Below are 21,530 nucleotides of genomic sequence, written 5' to 3'. Positions count from 1 at the left end.
CTATAATAGCCACCCTGCATGGAATCAAGACTGCTCAGTATTTATTGATAAGAGAGAACACATGCCATACTCAGTTGAAAAAGGCATTTAAGGCAGTACAGCATCTTACCTATGTAAAACTTTCACCTCAGTAGCAAGACCTCCATTGGTAAACAGACTATAACAAGTACTGGTGGCACAAGCACCTGCAACTGTAAGTTCAGTTACCAGACCACACCAAAGGACAGACAAACATAAACAAGTAACACTTAATGGTCAGAAGATTTGGCTGTTGTTTATGCATGACTGGAAGCCAAAGGGAAGGAAAACACTGTGATGCAGAATACAGCTGCAAACTGTCATCAAAAGGTAAACAACTGAAAAAAAAACAGCAACAAACCTAAAAGAACAGCTCTTAACCCTAGGACGCCCAAGCCTTTTTTTCTAACTTGGATGCCTAAGGGGGGTTCGGTGAACCCACAGGTATTAAATAAGTTTACTGACGAAAAATTACAACTTTCAAAATGGTTTATGTATTTTAACTAAGGCATCGGTTTATAAATGTTGTTAATTGTTATAAATATTGGATTGAGTGAATAAAAAATTGACATATTACAATACAAAATACAGATGTGTTCATATACAATAGACTGCTCTGAGTCCTCAACTGCAAGGCAAGAGACACATTTCACAATTTTTTCTGAATGTGTGTTACACACGTTTATGACACTGTCCACAATATTGTTTTCATTTACTTAGATTATTGTACTTCTGCTTCTTTGTTTTAGCTTCTCTTACACAAGTATGGCACCGACCTTTCCCTACAGGAGGCTGATGTGCTTCTGTTGTCACTTCTTTGATTTTTTTGTAGAATACTCTCCATTGCTTGAACAATTTGGTTAGATAACCCTCTTGCATTGGCGCTTCTTTCTTCTACCTGCAATTTCACTAGTTCCGGTGCCCTCTAAACAAGCTGAGCATCTCATCAGTGGTGAGGTGGACCCCTGGTTTATACAGTAGTGGAAACCTATCATTCACTTTGTTGAAAACATCACAGATTGCTGTGAACTTGCCTGCCTCCCTTCTTAGCTGGCGGGTACTTTTGTCATCAAACCTTACGATTGCAATAAGTTCCTTGAAACGTTCTCTTGCCATAAACTGGCTGACCCATTAGGTCTGACAAAAGATCGTGTACACTGACAGAATTGTCCTTATTTGCCCCCATAAGTATCAGGAATCCTATAAAGGCATACAATTCTTTCTCATTAGTCAAAGTAACATTTCGCCTAACTGCCTCTTCATTTGAATGTTTTACTATAACATCCATGATGTCAGGTGTAAGAAGTAACTTCAAGGCTTCTCCAGGCGAATGGCAAACACCAGCTGGAGTTACTCCTGCCTGCTCTCTTACTATATTAGCAACAGACCTCCGAGGAATTCTAGGCTTTGTGGTTACGTACCTTCTTCCAGACTTGGCCACAATGACATCCTGATGGTCACTGCCTGAAGCTGCACTATCTTCATCTTCTCTAACATCCACATCACTTTCCCGATCTGAATCATACTCCATAATACCATCCTCATATTCACTTTCACTCACCGAGTCAGAATCTTCATCTAAAATTTCATTCAGAACTCTTTCTAAAGGCGAGTCACGTATTATTTTAGTCATTTCTAAGTCTGGGTGTGAACAGAAGGGAACTGCACTAACTCACTGCAAGTTTAGAAGATAAATAACAGCTGACTGACATCAACGATCACGTCTTCTCAAAGTAAACCGATTGTTGTGAATATCAAGAATACCAACCAACAAGAAACTAACATGCATTGTTGTAGAGATGAGAAATATGAAATACTACTAAGGGAAATTTTCTATAGCATGGAAGCCTAAGGGGGGGTTTGTTGGACCCATAATAAGTTTGTTTATTTTTCTTTCAAAGCAGGAATTTTCTATAAAATATATTGACAATAATGTTTCATAAAATAGCCAACAAACAATAACTCAAAGGGAATATGTAGTATGAAAGTTACTTTGGCAAAAGCAGGGGACATAAAAAATTGTGGGTTCAATGAACCCCCCCTTAGGCGTCCTAGGGTTAAGCCATCTGACTATGTTTCTCTTGTAGGCCCTGACAATTCACAAGAGAATTCATCAAATAATGAAATGGAGTATGAAATTGTCTTTCAAGAACCAGCAGGCCACAGAGTGGAACAATCATTGTTGGTTCCAGATTGCTGCTATGACTTTTGTCAGCTTGAATTGAAATTAGAAGAAAAGGGCCAAGGGGAAGGTTATTCCCGTGGCACTGACCACCACCACAACAACAACCACACTGCAACCACCACCACCACCACCACCACTCAGTTCATCCGATTCAAGACTTATGTTTGTAGGTGCTGTACCATTGCAACTCGTGGAGAAATGTGAATCGGGATATGACGTACCATTCCTGTACCTGTATACCTCCTCATATCTCTCCACGATACCCATGGAATTGTAATGTATATTAGAACCACCTCTTTGTACTGCAACAGTTATTGTAATCCTACTTGGCAGTCTGTGTAATCCTTCTAGAAACACAGTTAGTAGCCATCATTACCCTACCCTCAATCACTAGAACACTTATTGCAGAAATGGTGCCAACTCCAAGAAGGCACCAGTTGATGTCTGTATGCTCATCTGCAGTTACGTTTGTAATGAATAAGAACCTCTTCATACAGCTTTAGAAGTGATAGCTGTGCATATTTGGATGACCACTGATGTCATCTTCTGTAATATTTACATACTTCCTGAAAGGTAAAAATGTATGCTGGGGAGATCAACTTGATGCAGCAACTCCCCACACCCTTTGTCCTGTTTGGGGATCTCAACATGCAGAATCCCTAGGGAGGGGGAGGGGGGGGGGGGGGGAGGGAAGGGAGTATCACACCACCTGAAAGAGGTATCCCGATAGAGCAACTGCTTACTGATTGTGACCTGTGTTATTTCAATGATAGAATCTGTACTCATTTTTGTACAGCTCACGGCATGTTCTCTACCATTGACATCACAGTTTGCTCTTCCAACCTTGTTTCCATGATATAATGATCCATGAACAGCAATTGCTGCAACAGCAACAACTTTTGACTGGTCCTGTTGCTTCAGGCACCATTCATGACACTGGCAACCCCACTGGACACTTCAGAATGTGAACTAGAAGATCTGTATCTCCAATGTCATCTTTGCTGCCTCCTCATTAGGAATTATCCACAATGTCCTCAGGGATGTCAGTGTTGCGGAAACAGCTGTTCCCCATTCCACAGCCCCTAGTTGCCACTGGCCTGTCCCATGATGATCTGAAGGAATTGTAGTGACAGTTCTTTCTTCAGACTTTTGGCCAACAATGGACCACATATAACTCAAGGCTTCTTGACTTTCCTTTTCCTCTTTTCCCAGAACCTCTTCATTCTTTCATATCTTTTCTTTATCACCTCCTGAGAAATGTAATTTATGGACCTCCTTTTTAGTGGTTTCTCTTCGAATGATTTTATACTGGTGACTTCATTTCTTAATTATTCTCTGTTTTGGCAGTTTCTTGTGCATTTGATTTGACCATTTCTATCCACTTAGAGGTGGGCGTTAATGATGTGATGTAATTGAAGTTTTTTTTTAAAATTAGTTTTCAAGATGCGTGCTAGGTGTCCATAAAATTTTAAACGTCATTTCTGCATTGTGCATGTGATGTTTTCATGTTTTTAAACAGTACGAGTGACGCTCCTTGATGACCACTTTCATAAACTTTAAGCAGATGTGTGCAAGGGCTCATTTTAATTTAGCACAGGAAGAAAAAATGCAGAGAATACTATTACTCCTCTTTGGGAATGCATGCCTCTTACTCCCAGATGAGGCCAGTCTACATGGTCTAATAGGCAACCAGTAGCTGACAACCATTCATGGTGTCTTATTTAATGGTACTGATTCTACCGACCTGTCTGCAATCAAAAAACATTTGTAACCCACTTTACAGTGGCATCATTGTCTACTTCTTGTCCTACCACCTTCCAAACAAGTGAATGGCCAGTGGGAGATGCCTACCTGTCTTTTACTGTTAACTGCTCCTAATCATATAACAGCATTTTAATGATTGGGAATTTTTAGAAGCCTTTAATTGTTCTGTGGCATGGCCTGAACCCTGACTCAATTCATGATCAAATGATTCAACACCTGGAAAAAAAAAATGTAAATGCCATGTGGCATTGTTGGTTGGGATAACCAACAGGGTGGGTTCAGCTGCCTGTCAGAAATGCTGTTGTCCATGCGCATTGGCTCCTTTTCTTGTGGATATGAGACAGTTGTCATACTGTAGAGTGCACGTGAGGGTTAGAAATGTGTGTATAATGTAGCATAATGTTTCTCTTGTGTGGTGGTGGTGAGGAGGAGGAGGAGGAAACCCAGTGCCAGCACATAGCCTACTCCTCTAAAATAACACTAATGAGGCTACCAAAGGACTAACAACCATTAAAAATGTCACAGGTGCACCTTTTTTCCCCTTGCTAACCAAATTCTGGTGTGAAATTTCATCCACCACCAGGATTTGAACCACTTTACCTCTGAGTTGTGCGCCACTGCACAGACATGCATTAACATCCTCATCAACAAAAGAAGGTTAACGCCTATGTGTGGATCATAAATGCTACCTCATCATAGTTTTCAAATTGTATCTTGCTTAGAAGTGAATTCTCTGTACCCTTCTGGGAGTGTACCATCATTCCAATTGTGAATCCAAGCAAAAACCCCACTTCCATCAACAGTTATGGACCAGTCAGTCTTGCAGTGTGCTATGTAAATTATTTATGAGGATGGTGGCTTGTTGATTGCACTCTTGAATCACAAGGCATTTTATCCACCTACCATTGTGGATTCCAGGAGGAGTTTCCACAACTAACTGCCTGTTATGATTGGCAACAGCCGCCTGGCACCAAAACCTTATCACTGTGTTAACTTGTTTAAAGCATATGATACAGGTTAGCGTCACCATATCTTAACCAAACTCCAAGACTGGGATTTCTTAAGTGATTCACTGCTTTTTATTTGCAACTTTTTGTCACCTCCATTGCTTTCACTTAAGAATCAGTACATCTCTCAGCTCCATGTAGGTCCAGGAGACTGGTATCCCTCATAGCTCAATGTTGAGTGTTTGTTTTGATTACAGTCATCAGTGGGCTTGTGGACTCTATTGGGTTTGGTAGCTACTCCTGCTCTTTATATTGATGACTTTTGCATTTGGTACAGTTCCCATTCCATGTCCTTAACAAGATGTCAGCTCTAAGGAATTACACAGAGGGCTCTACTTGGGCTTTCTACCATGCCTTCCAATTTTCCCTTGCTAAAACAAAGATCATGCATTTTCACCATCATGCTACAGTCCGTGCAGACAAAGTGCTCTTCCTGGGGAACCAACACCTTGAGATAGTCACACAATCCTGTTTTTAGCAGACATCCAGTGGAAACTAGGATCTTATCTCTGTAGTTTTGATGCCACCAACTGCTACTCAGTTATGCAGTTACCAGTCACCAGTTCCCTAGCTATATGACTAATCAGATCCATTTTCCATATAAGGAGCATTGGACCCCAGAGAATCGATCCACTGCAGGTATCCAAAGAGCTCTGCATCTGGAAATTCTGTGTAGGAATCTTCATCTTCCTCGTTTCAAATGTATCTGGGGGGTGACCCCATGTACTCCCCTCTTGTGTGTGCCCAAACCACAGATCCAGTTAGACCTATTCCAAGGGCCTAAAAATCTCTTGCACCAATTTTTTTGTTTTCCAACATAACTTCCTCCTAGTTACATCATATGGGAAAGGATACCTCTGCAGTGTGTTTGCAGTGCTTCTCTTACAGTGACTGACATCCTCTTGGAGCGACCCTTACTTACAATACTTGGGGAATATAGTGTGTTAAGAATGACTTGTCCTTAATATTGGCTGATAGATGAAAGGCTAGCTGGATGGGTTTTATGATTTTTCCAAGAGAGTGCATATTTTTGTCTGTTTTACTTGTTTGAACATGCTAAGGTTGGGGATGGGGCAGTTGTGGGATGGATGTTAATGTTTCATCTTTATTTTCCCATCTGTTTTTAAGAGTGTCAATTATTATATCACTGTTTTATGCATACCTCTTGTTGACTGGTGTTTGGGAGTGGGAAGGGGTGGGGGTGGCCTTTTTTGCAGATGAGCCCTGAGGGTCCTCCGTCTGCTAATGACCTATGCACTGGCCTTATTTTGCACCTTGTTACACATTCCCTGAAATTACTTTTAACTCTTAATGTTATCAATGCTCTGGATGTCTCTGTCTTCTATTTTCCATACCCCATGGTCACTTGTACCAGCTTTTACTTCCGATTCTACATGGGCTTGTTTTACGAATGAGGGACTGAGAACCTCTTAGTTTGATCTCTTTAATATCCAGTGTGAAGCACAATCACTGGCCTATACCACAAAATCTTGTGAGTACCCATGAAGACACCATTCACAAATTGCCTATGAGCAACAAAGTGATTTGGGATCTGTAAAAAAGCAAACATAATTGCAGTTGGTATGGACCAAATATCGGTCCAGTGTGCATCAGTATCACAGCTGTAAATCAGTGTATGCAGATGTGGCTCAGAAGAGGAATCACCTTGTATGCTCTGTTGGTTTCATCTAATTGCGTCCTCAAGACTGACTCGCTTATTAATAATCTATGGAAAGGAAGGAAGAGTAGAAATCATTGTCTCATCAATGATGCAGTCCTTAGAGACTGAGGTTGTACTTGGTGCGGATGAGGGTCCTCGCCATTGCCGTCACTGTCATCAGTGTCATTGTCCTCATCATAATTTAGTGTGTTAATGGGCCTTTAAAGCCTACAGCAGAAAACAAAATAAAAACCACGCTACAGAAGGAAAACACCAAAATTGCACACTATAAAAAATTTATAAAGGAATACATTACAAAAAGCATAATAAAAAAAGGGCAGTCACAACAGGGAAGATATCTACTGCAGATGGTAGTCCATCATTACCAGATTCTAACTTCATCTAGCACTGCTGTCAGCTCTCTTTGTTTAAGCATTGTTAGTATTCAATCCTTCCATCATGTCCTTGGACTTTTCCATGTTGAGAATGGAGGACTTGCTTAGAGAGGGATACATCAGCTTGAAAGATGTGGCTAAACCACTGTAGCCTCTTCTGCACTAATACTCAGCTAGTGTGTGGCTTTCCCAACCACTGTTACGGGTCTTCTTACATTCTTTGTTCCCATTATCTTCCACAGCATTGTAGACAGGTCCATAGATCTTTCAAAGTACCTTCCTCTCGAAGGCACAGATTGCTTCTTCAGTTGTTGCTGATGTCACCGAGGTTTCACAACCATATGAAGGTATCAGCCGTACTAGTGTCACGTAGAGCAGAATCTTATTCTTCTGTGATATTAGACACAATTTGAATAAATTGTTCAGACTAAAGAACATACAGTAAGCATTTATTATTCATTGATGCACTTCTTTCATTATTTCACTTTTATTAGTATAGATCCCACCCAAGTAATGGTATGCTGCTCAGCAACAGTGGAGGGAAGAAGAGCTTGATGGCATGATATAATGATATATTTTGTTTTATCAGCATTCACCACCAGACCTGTTTTCTTCACATGTGGAGAAACTGAGAAGTATGAGTGCACACTTGTTCCAGGGTGGCACCAAGAATCACAACATCAAGCAATGGTATATGAGCATGTATCTGCTCCCAGTGTCTCCAGTTCTCAGACTTGACTGGTGTCAAGGCTTACTTTTCCCAAGACCAAGTTGAACAGTATTGGCACCAATGGATCTCCTTGTCTTAATCGATTTCAAATACTGAATGATGGTGATAGTTGATTGTCGAACTGTGCATAACCAGTTTCAAGTAATGAAATCCCTCGTTAGTTTGATACTTGTGTAGCACCACCCTTCTTGAAGATGTGACATATTCTTCAGGAATTATTTCTGCTTTCCAAATGGTAGATATTAGTTTCAATGCATCATGCAGAGTTTGATTTCCCAAGCAGACCATCTTGGCTGTGATACAGTACCTGCTGACCCCTTGCAGTACTTGAGGGCCTTCAGAACAACAACACTGATTTTTTCCTTTGATAGTTCAGAGTCTTCCACTCTAAAACTGGGGTCGCATCTGTGTTGTCACCACTATTGGAATGTCATGATTCACAAAGTTCTAAAAAAAGAAATTTTAATAGGTTTGCCTGCTCTGATGTTGATGCAGCTACACCAGTCTCATTCATTAGAACTAATGTATGTTGATGACAGACACCTCTGGCAATTTTTTAGGCCTGGAAAAAGGAGTGTGATGACTTTGATTCCCATTTCTTTTTCCTTGTGAGCTCCCCCCCTGTGGGTCCGGGGGTAAGAATAGGCCCGCGGTATTCCTGCCTGTCGTAAGAGGCGACTAAAAGGAATCTCAAACGTTTCAGTCCTTATGTGATGGTCCCCTTTCAGGTTTGACCACCATCTTTCAAAATTATTCCGAAGAGCGAGGCAATTGGGGAAAGGCACCGTACAAGGTTCATTGTGTCCATTGTGCATTCGATCTTTAGCCCACTTTCTCATCGTCACATTGCCGTCCCGCTCACTCTCCAGCTCTTGGGCATGGATACATTCGTGGGTGCAGTCTCCGCTATCCACTATGCCGTGTCGCTTTCTGCACCTACGACGACCATGGACTACTTGTCACCTGATGTCCAGCATGGTAGACAGTCTGTTATGGTGGGGCCACCATGCACCCTATTGGTTGTAGCCCCCTGACAACACAGGGATCGCTCTGCCCATACCTGCACTGTTAACTCCCCATGTATGCCAAGGAGTAGATGCCTATCTCCCTGGGGCATCGGGACTCCCGGCAATGACCATCCTGCCAGGTGGCCCTTGCTGTGGCTGGGTGGCGCCTGTGGGGAGGGCCCTTGGTCAAAGTGGGTGGCATCAGGGTGGATGACACACAATGAAGCATGGCACATCTTCTCTTGTTGGTGGGCAACCACCAGCAGTCTCTAAGCGTCCGAGGGCTCACTTCAATGCAAACATGTATGACCCCAAATCCTTCCCCTCCCTGGCCACACCATGGGAGGAATGAAAGGCTATGAATGATAGCAAGACGTATTTGCCTCGGTATCTAGTATGTATAAGAGCTGACGGGGAATCCTTTGTGACCATGAAGCCTCAGTTCTTTGTAGAGCATTTAGAGGACAAGTGTGGGGAGGTGGAGGGCTTGTCAAAAATGCAGTCCTGGTCAGTATTGATAAAAACAGCGTCCTCTGCCCAGTCATGGGCATTACTCGCTTGTAAGAAGCTGGGGGATGTTTCTGTTACTATGATGCCCCAAAAAAGCTTAAATATGGTCCAGGGCATTATCTTCCACAGGGACCTTCTTTTACAGTCCAATGACGAGCTTCGGGCCGAATTTAGAGCGACGAGGTGTCCATTTCGTCCGGCACGTCCACTGGGGTCCGAGGGATAATCAGGTTTCCACCAGTGCCTTCATCTTAGCCTTTGAGGGTGACATATTACCCAAGAAGGTGAAGGTGGTGGTCTACCACTGTGATGTTAAGCCATATATCCCTCGCCCGATGCGGTACTTTAAGTGTTGGAAGTTCGGCCATTTGTCTTTGTGCTGTGCTTCCAGCCTCATATGTCGAGATTGTGGTCATCCATCCAATCCCAATACTCCAAGTGCCCTGCCTCCCATCTGTGTTAACTGCGGAGAGCACCATCCCCCTTGCTTGCCGGACTGTAGGATTCTACAGAAGGAACAGAAAATAATGGAATACAAGACCCTGGACCGACTGACCTACACTGAGGCTAACCGGAAATTTGAACGGCTCCATCCCGTGCGCATGACAACCGCTTATGCCACCACTGTCACTTCTGTTACAGCTCCATCCGTTGCACCAAATGCAGTCAGCTCTCAGAGCCGAAAGACCACACCTGCCCCCTTGATGGTGCGGGGGGGGGGGGGGGGGCACTTCCCTCCTTGTTGCTCCCGCATCATCTTCCTCAGGAGGAACAGCACCCCCCCCCCTCCCTCCCCCAACCATCAGGGACCTCCATCTCCACTTCTTCGGCTTCTCTCACTAGGAAGGGGTCTCTTGGGTCTCTGCCTTCCCAGGTTCCTACCAGTGGCAAACTAGACACCTGTCAGTGGCTGAAGAAGCACCCAGGTAGCTGGTCGTAGGGCTTCACGGTTCTCTTCAGTCCCAGAGACTGAATCAAAGAAGCCCTTCCAGCTAGAGCACCACAAGGAACAGCGCGAGAAATCAAAACCAAAGACCCCTAAGACAAAGGAAATTGCGGAGGCATCCCCACCTCTGTCGTTACCTACCAGCTCTGCGTCTGAGGATGAGGTGGAGAACCTGATGTCCGCTGTGGACCTTGATCTCACCGGTCCCTCAGACATGATGGATGTCACTCCCATATGTACTCAGTCAGTGGCAGCAGGTGACCCAGCGGTGTAATCTGCTTCCTCGGTCCCTTCACACCTTTTTCAGCCATGGACAATGCCATTCTCCAGTGGAATTGCAGCAGTTTTTTCCACCACCTTGCTGAGCTCTGACAACTTCTCAGCCTTCACCCTTTCTTCTGCATTGCTCTTCAGGAAACTTGGTTACTGGCGATGCGAACCCCTGCCCTTCGTGGCTATCGATGTTATTATAAGAACTGGGAAGCTTATGAGAGGGTATCTGGTGGCATCTGTATCTAAGTCCTTAACTCTCTTTACATCGAGTGTGTCCCTCTTTACACACCTTTAGAGGCTGTCGCTGTTCAGGTGTGGACGCCTCAGGCTGTTACTGTCTGCAGTCTCTATCTTCCACTGGATGGTGATGTCCCGCAGCATGTCCTGGCTGCACTGATAGCCCAATTGCCGCCACCTTTTCTGTTACTGGGTGACTTCAACACCCATAACCCTCTGTGGGGTGGATCAGTGGCAACAGGCAGAGGCACTGTCATTGAGCAAGTGTTGGCACAGCTCGACCTTTCCCTCTTAAATAATGGTGCCTTCACACATTTCAATGTGGTGCGTGGCACGTACTCAGCCAGCGACCTTTCGATCTGCAGCCCTAGCCTTTTACGATCAGTCCAATGGAGTGTGCATGATGACTTGTGTGGTAGTGACCACTTCCCGATCTTTCTGTCACTGCCCCAGCATCACTCTTCTGAGCACCTCCGCATATGGACTTTGAATAGGGCTGACTGGGACTCGTTTGCCTCCACTGCAACTATTGAGCCTCTTTCCCATGACGCCATTGATGTGGTGGTTCACTCGATCACCACCAGCATCGTTACTGCTGCAGGATCTGCAATTCCCTGTTCTTAAGGGTCCCCTTGGTAGAGGACTGTGCCTTGGTGGTCACTCGAGATAGCTGAGGTGATTAGAGATCGCAGGTGGGCCCTCCAATGTCATAAGCAGCGTCCATCATTGGAACAACTCATCGCTCTGTGCTTGAGCCCGCTGCCTCATTCGCCGATGTGAGCAGGAGTGCTGGAAAAGGTATGTCTCCACCATTGGCCTCTGTACCTCTCCATCACAGGTTTGAGCCAAGATTCGGTGCCTCTATGGCTATCACACCTCCATCAGCGTGCCTGCACTTTCACTGAATGGAGCAGTCTGTACTGACTCTGACACGATTGCAAACTGCTTAGCAGAGCATTTTGCTCCGAGTTCCGCTTCTGCGAATTACCCGCTGGCCTTCCGCTCAGTGAAAGAGTGGTTGGAACGTCGGAGTCTTTCACTCCACACTCGCCATCCTGAATCGTACAATACTCTGTTCAGTAAGTGGGAATTCCAAAGTGCCCTGGCGGCTTGCCCTGATACGGCTCCCGGGCCAGATCGCGTCCACTGCCAGATGCTCAATCATCTCTTGGAGGACAGCCAGTGACACCTCCTAGACCTTTCCAACCGTATCTGGGTTGAGGGTGAGTTCCTGTCGCAATGGCGGGAAAGCATCGTAATCCTTGTGTTGAAATCTGGCAAGAACCCACTGGAGGTGGACAGCTACTGCCCCATTAACCTCACCAATGTTCTTTGCAAGTTGCTCGAACACATGGTGAGCCAGAGGTTGAGTTGGATACTTGAGTCTCGGGGCCTTCTGGCTCCGTCTCATGGTGGGTTCTGCTGAAAGGCAGCTGCAAAGTGCTATCTGCAAGGTGCAGTCTTGGGCTGTAGTGCATTGCTTCCAGTTTTCGGCTGCCAAGACCTGCATTATGCATTTCTGCCGGCTTCACACTGTTCACCCTGAGCCATGGCTTTATCTTGACGGCGTACCTCTTGCTGTGGTGGAGATGCATCGGTTTTTGGGATTGGTTTTTGGTACCCAGTTGTCTTGGCTCCCTCATATTCGGCAGATTAAACAAATCTTAATGTTCTTTGTTGCTTGAGTCACACCAACTGGGGTGCTGATCGGTGTACCGTTCTACGGCTGCACCATGCGTTAATCCAGTCCCGCGTAGATTATGGTAGCCTGGCGTATGGTTCAGCATCCCCTTCCGCGTTGTGGTTGCTGGACCCCATCCTTCACAGTGGGATCTGACTCACCACTGGAGCTTTCCACACAAGTCCTGTCACCAGCATACTTGTGGAGGCTGGTGTCCCTCCATTGCAGTTCCGGTGCCAACAATTACTGGCCGCTTATGCTACACACGTTTGTAGCTTGCCCAAGCATCTCAGTTACCATCTGCTGTTCCCCAACTCAGTCGTTCATCTTCCAGATTCCCATTCAGGGAATACGATCGCGGTTCGCATCTGGGCTCTTCTCTCTGGGCTTGAGTTTTGCCCTCTCCCACCTGTTTTCCAGGCCCATATAAGTCTACCCCTGTGGTGTGTGCCCCACCCATACCTTCGGCTCGATTTGGCACAGGGCCCGAAGGACTCAGTCCCTCCTGAGGCCCTCTGCCATCGCTTTCTTTCACTCCTTGTTGCATTTCAAGGCTCTGACGTGGTCTATACTGACAGTTCGATGGTTGCTGATCGTGTTGGTTATGCTCCTACTCTAAGAGATCATTCTGAATGACGCTCATTGCTGGCTGGCTCCAGTGTTTTCACTGCCCAGCTGGTCGCCATCTCGCACCCTGGAGTATATACACTCCTGCCCAGGTGAGTCCTTCGTTATCTGTAGTGACTCCATGAGTGGCTTACGAGCTGTGGACCAGTGTTTCCCTCGCCCTCTTCTGGTGATGGCTATCCAGGAGTCCCTCCACACTCTTGCCCATTGCGGCTGCTCCGTGGTCTTTGTATGGACCCCAGGGCATGTCGGCATCCTGGGAAATGAATGTGTTGACATGCTGGCCCAACAGGCTGTCAGTGCCCCAGTCCTGGAGGTCGGCCTATTGGAGTGCAATCTTCAGTCAGTTTTGCGGTAGAGGGTCCTTGGTACCTGGGGTGATGAATGGCGCACCCTGCCTTCACCCAACAAACTTCGGGCCATCAAGGAGACTACCGCTATGTGGCACTCCTCCTTGTGGGTCTCTCGCAAGGACTCTGTTGTACTCTGCCGGGTGCACATTGGCCACACCTGGATGACACATGGGTTTTTATTGCACCGCTAGGACCCACCTCTCTGTCGTTGTGGTTCGGCTTTGACGGTGGTCCACATTTTGTTGGACTGCCCGCTTTTAACTCCGCTCCGGCAGACGTGCTGCCTAATATGCTTCCTGCACTTTTATCAGATGACATTGCAATGGCAGACTTAGTTTTGAGTTTTATTCGTGCAGACGATTTTTATCGCTTGATCTGTTTGTCCTTTTTTTGTGTTGAGTCTGGCCTTTGACTGACGGTTTTAGATTGTGGTTTTTAGTGTGTCACTTGGTGGTTGGCTTTTCCTTTTTGTTTTCATGGTCGGCCAACCACTGTCACACTCTGTGTGATTTTAATTCCTTTTGGCTGGTCTCTGTCTGTGTCTTTCTTGTCCTGTGTCATCCCTTGTAATCTCCGTTGTTTGTTTTTATTCTTTGTGGGTGTTTAAAGTTCGTGGAAAAAGGGACCGATGGCCCTTGTAATCTGGTCCCTTCAATCCCACAAACCAACCAACCTTGTGAGCTGATGTGTAAAATAAGCTGTATTTGCATCTTCCAAAAGTTGTTCTAGCTATTTTAACCTCTTCGTTGATGTGGTCTTCACAAATTCTCAACAATCTTCATTGAACCACAGCTTACTTCTTCATTTTGGATGGCAAACAAGCTTGTCATTTGCACTCACTGACACTGCATTCCATAAAACCAACAGTGTACATTCCACATTGTTAGGATCCTCTGATATTGAGGTTTATCTTGAGAGTGCGCTCTTACTTCTGCACCTTCCAATTTATCCTTGTCAAAGCAGGCCATCCTTTCAGCATTACTTTGCTACTTGGTATTCATATCTGCCCTAGTGTTGGTTTGTACATGTTCGACACTTCTATGACATCCTCGATCAACTAGAACGTGGTTGATCTGGCTTATTGTACTCCCATCAGAGGAGATCAAGATAAATTTATTTACTACTCTGCAGGGAGAGTCATTATCCTTGTTTCACCAAATTTAATAACTTGTTTCACCAAATTTAATAACTCTGATATAATTGTCATTGCTTGTTGCATGGCTACTAAAAGAACCTGTTGTTGGACGACACTCATCTTCTCTCCCCACTTGGGCATTGAAGTCTCCTATTACCAACTATATTGAATGTCTTGGTAGTCAGCCTACTACATCCTGTAGCACAAGTTAGAAATTGTTCGTTGTTTCTTCATCAGCATCCTCTGATGAAACATAACAATTGACTAAGAAGATCGTCTACGGGTTAACATTTTAAATCATCCAGCAGATACAGTCATTTACTGGAGACCATTTATTGACAGCCAATATCATTTTATTGTGGACAGCAAAAGGAACAACCCGACAGATCAGAATATTGATGAAACTGGATATGTGCATAGATTCTCTGGATTTAGAATTCAAATGTGGAATGTAAGGTCAGTCATGACCACGGAAATGAAACAGCTTGTGAAATACTTGGTGAATATCAATGCCTAGTGACACCAATTCCAGAAAAAAGACTGCCTCAGTAAGTTATGAGTATTGGAAATGCTCACAGGCTCTTCCTTAGCAATGAGCAAAGTCAGTCCTAGAATTCAGGAGCTGCATTTGCAGCCTACAATAAAATGATATCAGCTGTCAATAAAGGTGGAGAAGAAAATTAAGTTTGTCATTGTCAAGGAAACCATTCTAGATTTTGCCTATACTGATCTAGGGAAGTCACAGGAAACCTAAGTTAGGATTGCCAAATGGTAACGTGAAACCCTCTCTTTCCAAATGGAAGTCCATGCTTTAGCCACTATACAACCTCACATGATCAGTGTGATCTGAAGGCAGTGGAGCAGATTAGTTGCAGTCAAGCTGCGAAATTAAACAACTCAGATTCCACGAGTGCACTAAAATCCACCCATTGCATGTACTCAGCATAGAAATTAGTCTGATTCGTCCCTCATTCATCTGCCACATTTGGGGAAAGAGGTGATGGTCTACTGGATACCAAGTCTTGTAGGAATTTGGGACGAAGAAATGATAAGGAGGCTACTTGAGGCCTACAGTGGCATATTTAAAAAAGGACCTACAGTGACATAGTTTAAAAGTGCCCGTATATGCAGAATGGTTGCTGCTGAAGCAGAGGACAGTTCATCGATAGAAGGAAGATTGGGTAGCAGAGAGGGGCAAAAAGCTATGGGCAATTACACAAACCACTTAGCTATGGCATAGCTGCTTCCAGCCACAGAGATGAAACAAAGCCATTCTAACTCTGAACACTTGTTATTAAATTTGGAAGAGTGTAGATGCGACTTCAAGCTCAGTTGAATAGTGTTATGTATTCTATTACATATTTATCCAGTGCTTGGTTTGTCATGGTACGCACCAGCATGCTATATGGGTACCTCTCACTATATTCCTAAAATTTGCAGAAATCATGATATTTGTCCAGCACCATTACCAAATTGGAAACTCAAGCTGATGTTAGCTAATTATTTTACAGGTGCTGCAGTCCATTGGCTAGCTTTTAAAATATTATTTATTTTATATGTTCCCTTATATGGGCTGTTTAAAAAAAAGTGTCGTGTATTCTTATAGGAGATAATAATAGTCAAAATTAGAGAAAAAGGGTCCTCCAGATACCTGCCCAGAAAGAAATACTTGAGATGTGGCTCATTTTACTTCTGTTAAACGGTCAGTACTCAGTGGTATGGGCTGTCTCCTTGTTGAGATTCATTTCTCATTTCTTATAGGTTGTTGCTCTGTACTTAGTCCTCTGACTGTGGTGCTGCTGTCAGACATAGCAATTATAACCGTCTCTTGCAGGGATGGACAAAAATATGAAAATACTGAAAACACCACACGTTACCATACCTAATATGGTCTAGGAAAACCGTTGGCATTCAAAACAGCTTCCAGTCAGCTCAGAAGAGATGAACACAGGTCCTGTATGGTTTTTAATGGAATCTTGTACCATTCTTCATGAAAAATAGGAGCAAGTTCAGGTAACGATAATGGAGGTGGATGGCAGTCACAGATCCTTCTTTCCAAAGTAAACCACAGAGGATCTGGTGACAGTAGTGGCCAAGGGAGATTGGAAAATTCATTGACATGTTCACAAAACCAGTCCTGTATGATGCATCTTGGAACACAGCACCAGCATTGGGAAACAAATATTGTTCCACAGGATGGACTTGATCAGCCAAAATCGCACCAAATCCTTGCCAGTAATGTGATCTTGTGGAGTAACCATAGAGTCTGTGAATAGCACGATACGACCACACAATTCATCACTGAGCCCCCGCCATATGTCAGTCTTGGCAACAAGCCATCAGCAGTGTAGGCTTGGGATGGCATGCGCCAAACCTTAACTCAGCCGGAAGTTGGAAACAGTGTGAAAGAAGACTCGTCCAACCAAATGACTTTCTTCCATTGCTCCATAGTCCTTGTTTTATGGCTTCAACACCACGTTATTCTGTTATAAACATTTGCATTACTAAAGTATGGTTTTGTAATTATAGCTCACTATGCAGTTCCCAGCTTATGGAGCTTTCTTTGTGTTGTTTCAGTGCTGATAGGGTTCACGAGTGCAACACTCAGTTCTGAATGACTTTTGCAACTGCCATCCTCTTATTTTCTGTCAGAATTCTATTCAGTTACCATACCACCGCACACTCCGCTGCAGAGTGAAAATCTCATTCTGGCTCTATTCAGTTACCATCTGATACAGTCGGTCAACACACACTTCTGTGTCTGCATTGTGACTTAGCGAATTATGTTTCTCCGCTTTGCCTGTATGTTGTATAAAACTTCAATACAGTGCCTCTTGAAACACCAAACACTTTGGCTACTTTGATTATGGAAGCACCCACCACAAAAGCATCAACAATTTTCCCATGTTCAAATTCTTTTAACTCTGACGAAATGCACTCCCAACTACACAGAACGCTGTTTTGTGGCGGCGTTCGTAGCGACAAACAATTCGCTGTAGAAACGGCTTACGAAGTCACCGCCACACTTTTAATAGCGGGCCAACCGGTCCGCTGGAACAGTGAACAGAAAGATGAAAACCCAAACACTCTGATTAAATAAAAGTCGGTACTTATCTTTATTAACGAAGATACAGAAACACAGTAGTGAACTCCGTGTCTACAGAGATCTGTCTAGTTCGAGTCGGAGCGGCTAGGTCAGCGTCGGCGGACGACAAACAACAACTCTGCTGCGATGAGCACACAACTGACTAGCAAGTACACAATTCGGTGGCGAGTATACAACTGAGCGGCGAATACAGAACTGTCCTAGCACTCGCGACTCCAGCGCTTAAGAAGCCAGAAGCCAGCGGTGGCGCGCGCAGACTTGCGGCGATTTGCTGTCTCGCTGGCGCTGCTTATGCGGACGGCGTCCGGACTTTGATGCTGCCAACCTTTTGGCAGCGGGCTCGGGTGGCATTACTGGCTAGGATATAACACGCTGTTCTGACCGTGACTGATACTTGCAATGTATTGAGGGCATTCCACAGGTGCCATTTATTCTCAAAGATAATAGTGTCACCTGCGGGCTTGGCTAGCAACTGCATTTACGTTCAAGCACAAATTTTGTAATGTGTCCATATTTTTGTCCAACCCCTGTACACTGTGAGGTTGTGCTGGCACCTGAACAAGGTTAGTGTTACCATGGCACGTGAACAATGTAAACAGTGAAATGGAGCCCCTTTATTCCACCATGAACTGACAGACTAGGTATTCTGCTTGTCATAACCAACAGCATTAACAAAAAGGATGTGTGTCACATAAGCAAAATTACTTCCTATGAGCTGCATTCCAGCTGAAAAATATGTTCAGCAGATTGTTTCAGTGACTTATAAGCACAGGATCATATGCAGCAACAATAAGGGATTGTGGTGCCTTGCAGTATGTATGCCACATGTGTATGGAGGACTGATTATTGTAATGAGTAAAAGATGATCTTGGAACAAGTTTATGAAGAACTGGATGTGCTGAAGGCATAGACTACACTCTCATGTGGTCAGTTACGCTTGATCGATTACTTTCTCCGTATCACTTACACTATGTTGAAGCTTTGAGGCCACAAGATCCCTATATCAAATAACAATTCTGCAAGTGTTTTGTAAGACAGAGCTCTGAAGATACCAGATTCACAGTTTGTTTTGTTTGTGGATGAGGCACAATTCAGAGTGGGGTAATAAGTTACCATAACAACCACATATCGACAGATTGAAATTCTTGAACAATCATGGCAGCAGGACATCAGATTCATCTTAGTGTCAATATACAAGTAGGAATTGTGGATGACAGGTTTGTAGGGTCATACACTTTACCAAAAAAATTAACTGGTGTTGTCTATCTCCAGTTTCAGCATGACAGATTATCCACACTGTCAGAAGACGTCACCTTGGCAGAAAGATAACATATGTGCTTTATGTATGATGCAGCACCTTGTGCAACAGTATCAAACCTAAACATTTAATGAATGTTTTGTTGAGGAGGTTCTGTAGCCTGGGTCCCCCATTCACTTAACTTTAATCTAATAGGTTTCTGGCAATGGTGATATGTAAAGTCATTGGTGTATTCCACACCCATCGACAACATGCACACGTGTGTCCCATGCATTTGACCAAAACCAGGGGTAGCCAGATATGTTGCTTTGAAAATGGCTGACGGACACGTAAGAGTTAGTGCTAACCGCATTGAACACCTCCTCTTGTGTCAGTAGACAGATAGCTATCACAAGATAGGATGGTCCATATCTCAATGAGAATTGGTTTCCAGACATAAGTTTATAGAACCTGTTTTCCTAGTTTTGACTAGTACTATTTCCTGTAGAGAGATGGAACATAAAAAAAAAGTGAGTTCTTACGTTTCTCTTGTTTTGTCATGTAAAGTAAACAGCTTGCCTTTCTCATAACAAACATTTTTTTTTAACTGACATTTAGCATTTAGAGCTAAGTTACTCATGTCAAAGAAATATTATGAATAATTTCCCAAGATTTTAGATAATCATTTTTAGTAGTTAAAAAAATAATCATTTGTGTTTGTTTCATCTTGTGTGTGTTTTAAATCTCAGTTTTTGTTTTTAAGGGCAATACGATTCAACGAAGTGAATTAAATCCATTTCACTGTAGCATTGTAAAGCACATGGATCCATACATAAGTGTGTCCCGTCTCACGATTGAAAACTCTACACCAGTGTGGAAGGTATGTCTCAAAATTATGTAATAGTTTTTGGCATTAATGATTTAAAAAAATACAATCCTTGTGTTCTTTAAAACTTTGTTTAGCAGCTGTCACTACATAGCATACTGGTGGTCTACTTGTGATAGTAACTAGTGACTGTCCATGAAGTGTGTGCTCAGTATCATGTATAATCTAAGAATTGCCTTGCCACTTGAATCTTTTAGTGTGTTTTGGTGGTAAGAAATTGTTGCTTACTTGTGATTACTTGGTTGGAAAATAGTTTCCTGGTTATGTGCTTAAAATTACCTTTCCTTTTATGAAGCTGTAAGTAAGATTTTTAGTGAGTTTTGTCTGTTAGAAACTATGCTAGTTACTAAATGACTTACCAAGTGCTCAGGAGTAAGAAATCTGTGCCAGTGAAAGTGGAAGTCATTTGGCAAAGCTCCTCTGCCTTATATTGTCAGACATGACTTCAGCGCTTAATGTTTAAAATGAAACAACAGTAAGCTGAAAGTCATAAAGAAGAGATTAATACATTTGACAATATTAAGTGCAAGATGTTGATTTTTATCATGGGCTATACAACAATATTATAACGTTTTAAAACTTCGGTGGCACTAAATTGTCCAGTTACTGATTGTGCCACTTGATGTTCCAGAGTGACCAGTTTCATTTGAAACTTAACAGAATTATAATTTGCAAATATTTCTGGATTAACCATGTTTACATACACTAGATACCCAAAACATTATGATCACCTGCTTAATAGTATTTTGGTGCACATTTGGAACCCAATACAGCAACGATTCTGCATGGTGTGGATTCAACAACTCCTCAGTAGGTTTCCGGAGGTACGTGGTACAAGACGTTACACATGGATCACGCAATTTCCATAAATTGTGGGTGGGAGTTAGAGTGTGAAGCAGGTGTCCAGTAGTATTCCATATTTGTTCCATCAGGTTTATATCGAGCAGATTTGATGGTCAAGACAGCAACACAAGTTTACTATCAAGTTCTTCAAACCCTATTGGCATGATTCTGACCTTGTAACACGGATACAGGTACTCCACAATAATGTTCACGTAGTCCACAACTGTCACGGTGCCTTTGATTACTACCACAGAGCCCAGGGAAGCCCTAATGAATACTCACCATAGAATAATATTGCCTCCACTGGCCTGCATCCATGGTATGGTGCATGTTTCAAGCGGCTGTTCACCTGGATGACAGTGTAACCAGAAACAACCATCAACCTGGTGTTAACATGATTTGTAATTCATCCAACCGATTCCATTGATCCATGGTCCAGCTCCAGTGACCCCATGCCCAATGCAGTCATAACTGACAGTGTCATAGTTAGTGTCAGCATGCAAATGCATGCCGTTACTCAGCTGCAGAGCCCCATATTCAACAATATGCTCTGGACTGTATGCTCCAAAACTCTGCCGGCCGCGGTGGTCTAGCGGTTCTAGGCACTCAGTCCAGAACTGCGCGACTGCTACGGTCGCAGGTTCGAATCCTGCCTCGGGCATGGATGTGTGTGATGTCCTTAGGTTAGTAAGGCCAGGCCCTAACACACTGCCCTACATCAAAGTCGCTTATGTCAGTGGATTTCCCCATTTGCGGCCTGTAATATTGCTAGAATTACTTCACATTTGTCTCTGTTTCACTGCATGGCAGAGGGTACCTTGTACCACTACTAGCCATTTCCTTTCCTGTTCCATACACAAATGGAGTGAGAGAAAAATGAAAGTTTATTTGCCTCAATATAAGTGCTGTTTCTCATGTCACTATGATTCT

At 43.7% G+C, this 21,530-nt stretch overlaps 1 protein-coding gene across 5 annotated transcripts in view; it reads left to right on the top strand.

The window, feature by feature from the left end:
- Positions 1–21,530, top strand: part of LOC124722912 — a 105,737-nt gene that overhangs the window by 31,776 nt on the left and 52,431 nt on the right. For all 5 annotated transcript variants that reach the window (XM_047248059.1, XM_047248061.1, XM_047248060.1 and 2 more), the window contains one exon: positions 19,635–19,751. In XM_047248059.1, coding sequence (XP_047104015.1) covers positions 19,635–19,751 — 117 coding nt within the window. The remainder of the gene's footprint in view (positions 1–19,634; positions 19,752–21,530) is intronic.

Source organism: Schistocerca piceifrons, chromosome X (genome assembly GCF_021461385.2).
Source record: "Schistocerca piceifrons isolate TAMUIC-IGC-003096 chromosome X, iqSchPice1.1, whole genome shotgun sequence".
NCBI lineage: Eukaryota > Metazoa > Arthropoda > Insecta > Orthoptera > Acrididae > Schistocerca > Schistocerca piceifrons.
Note: the sequence above shows the minus strand (reverse complement) of the source record. Positions and strands in the feature narration are given on the sequence as shown.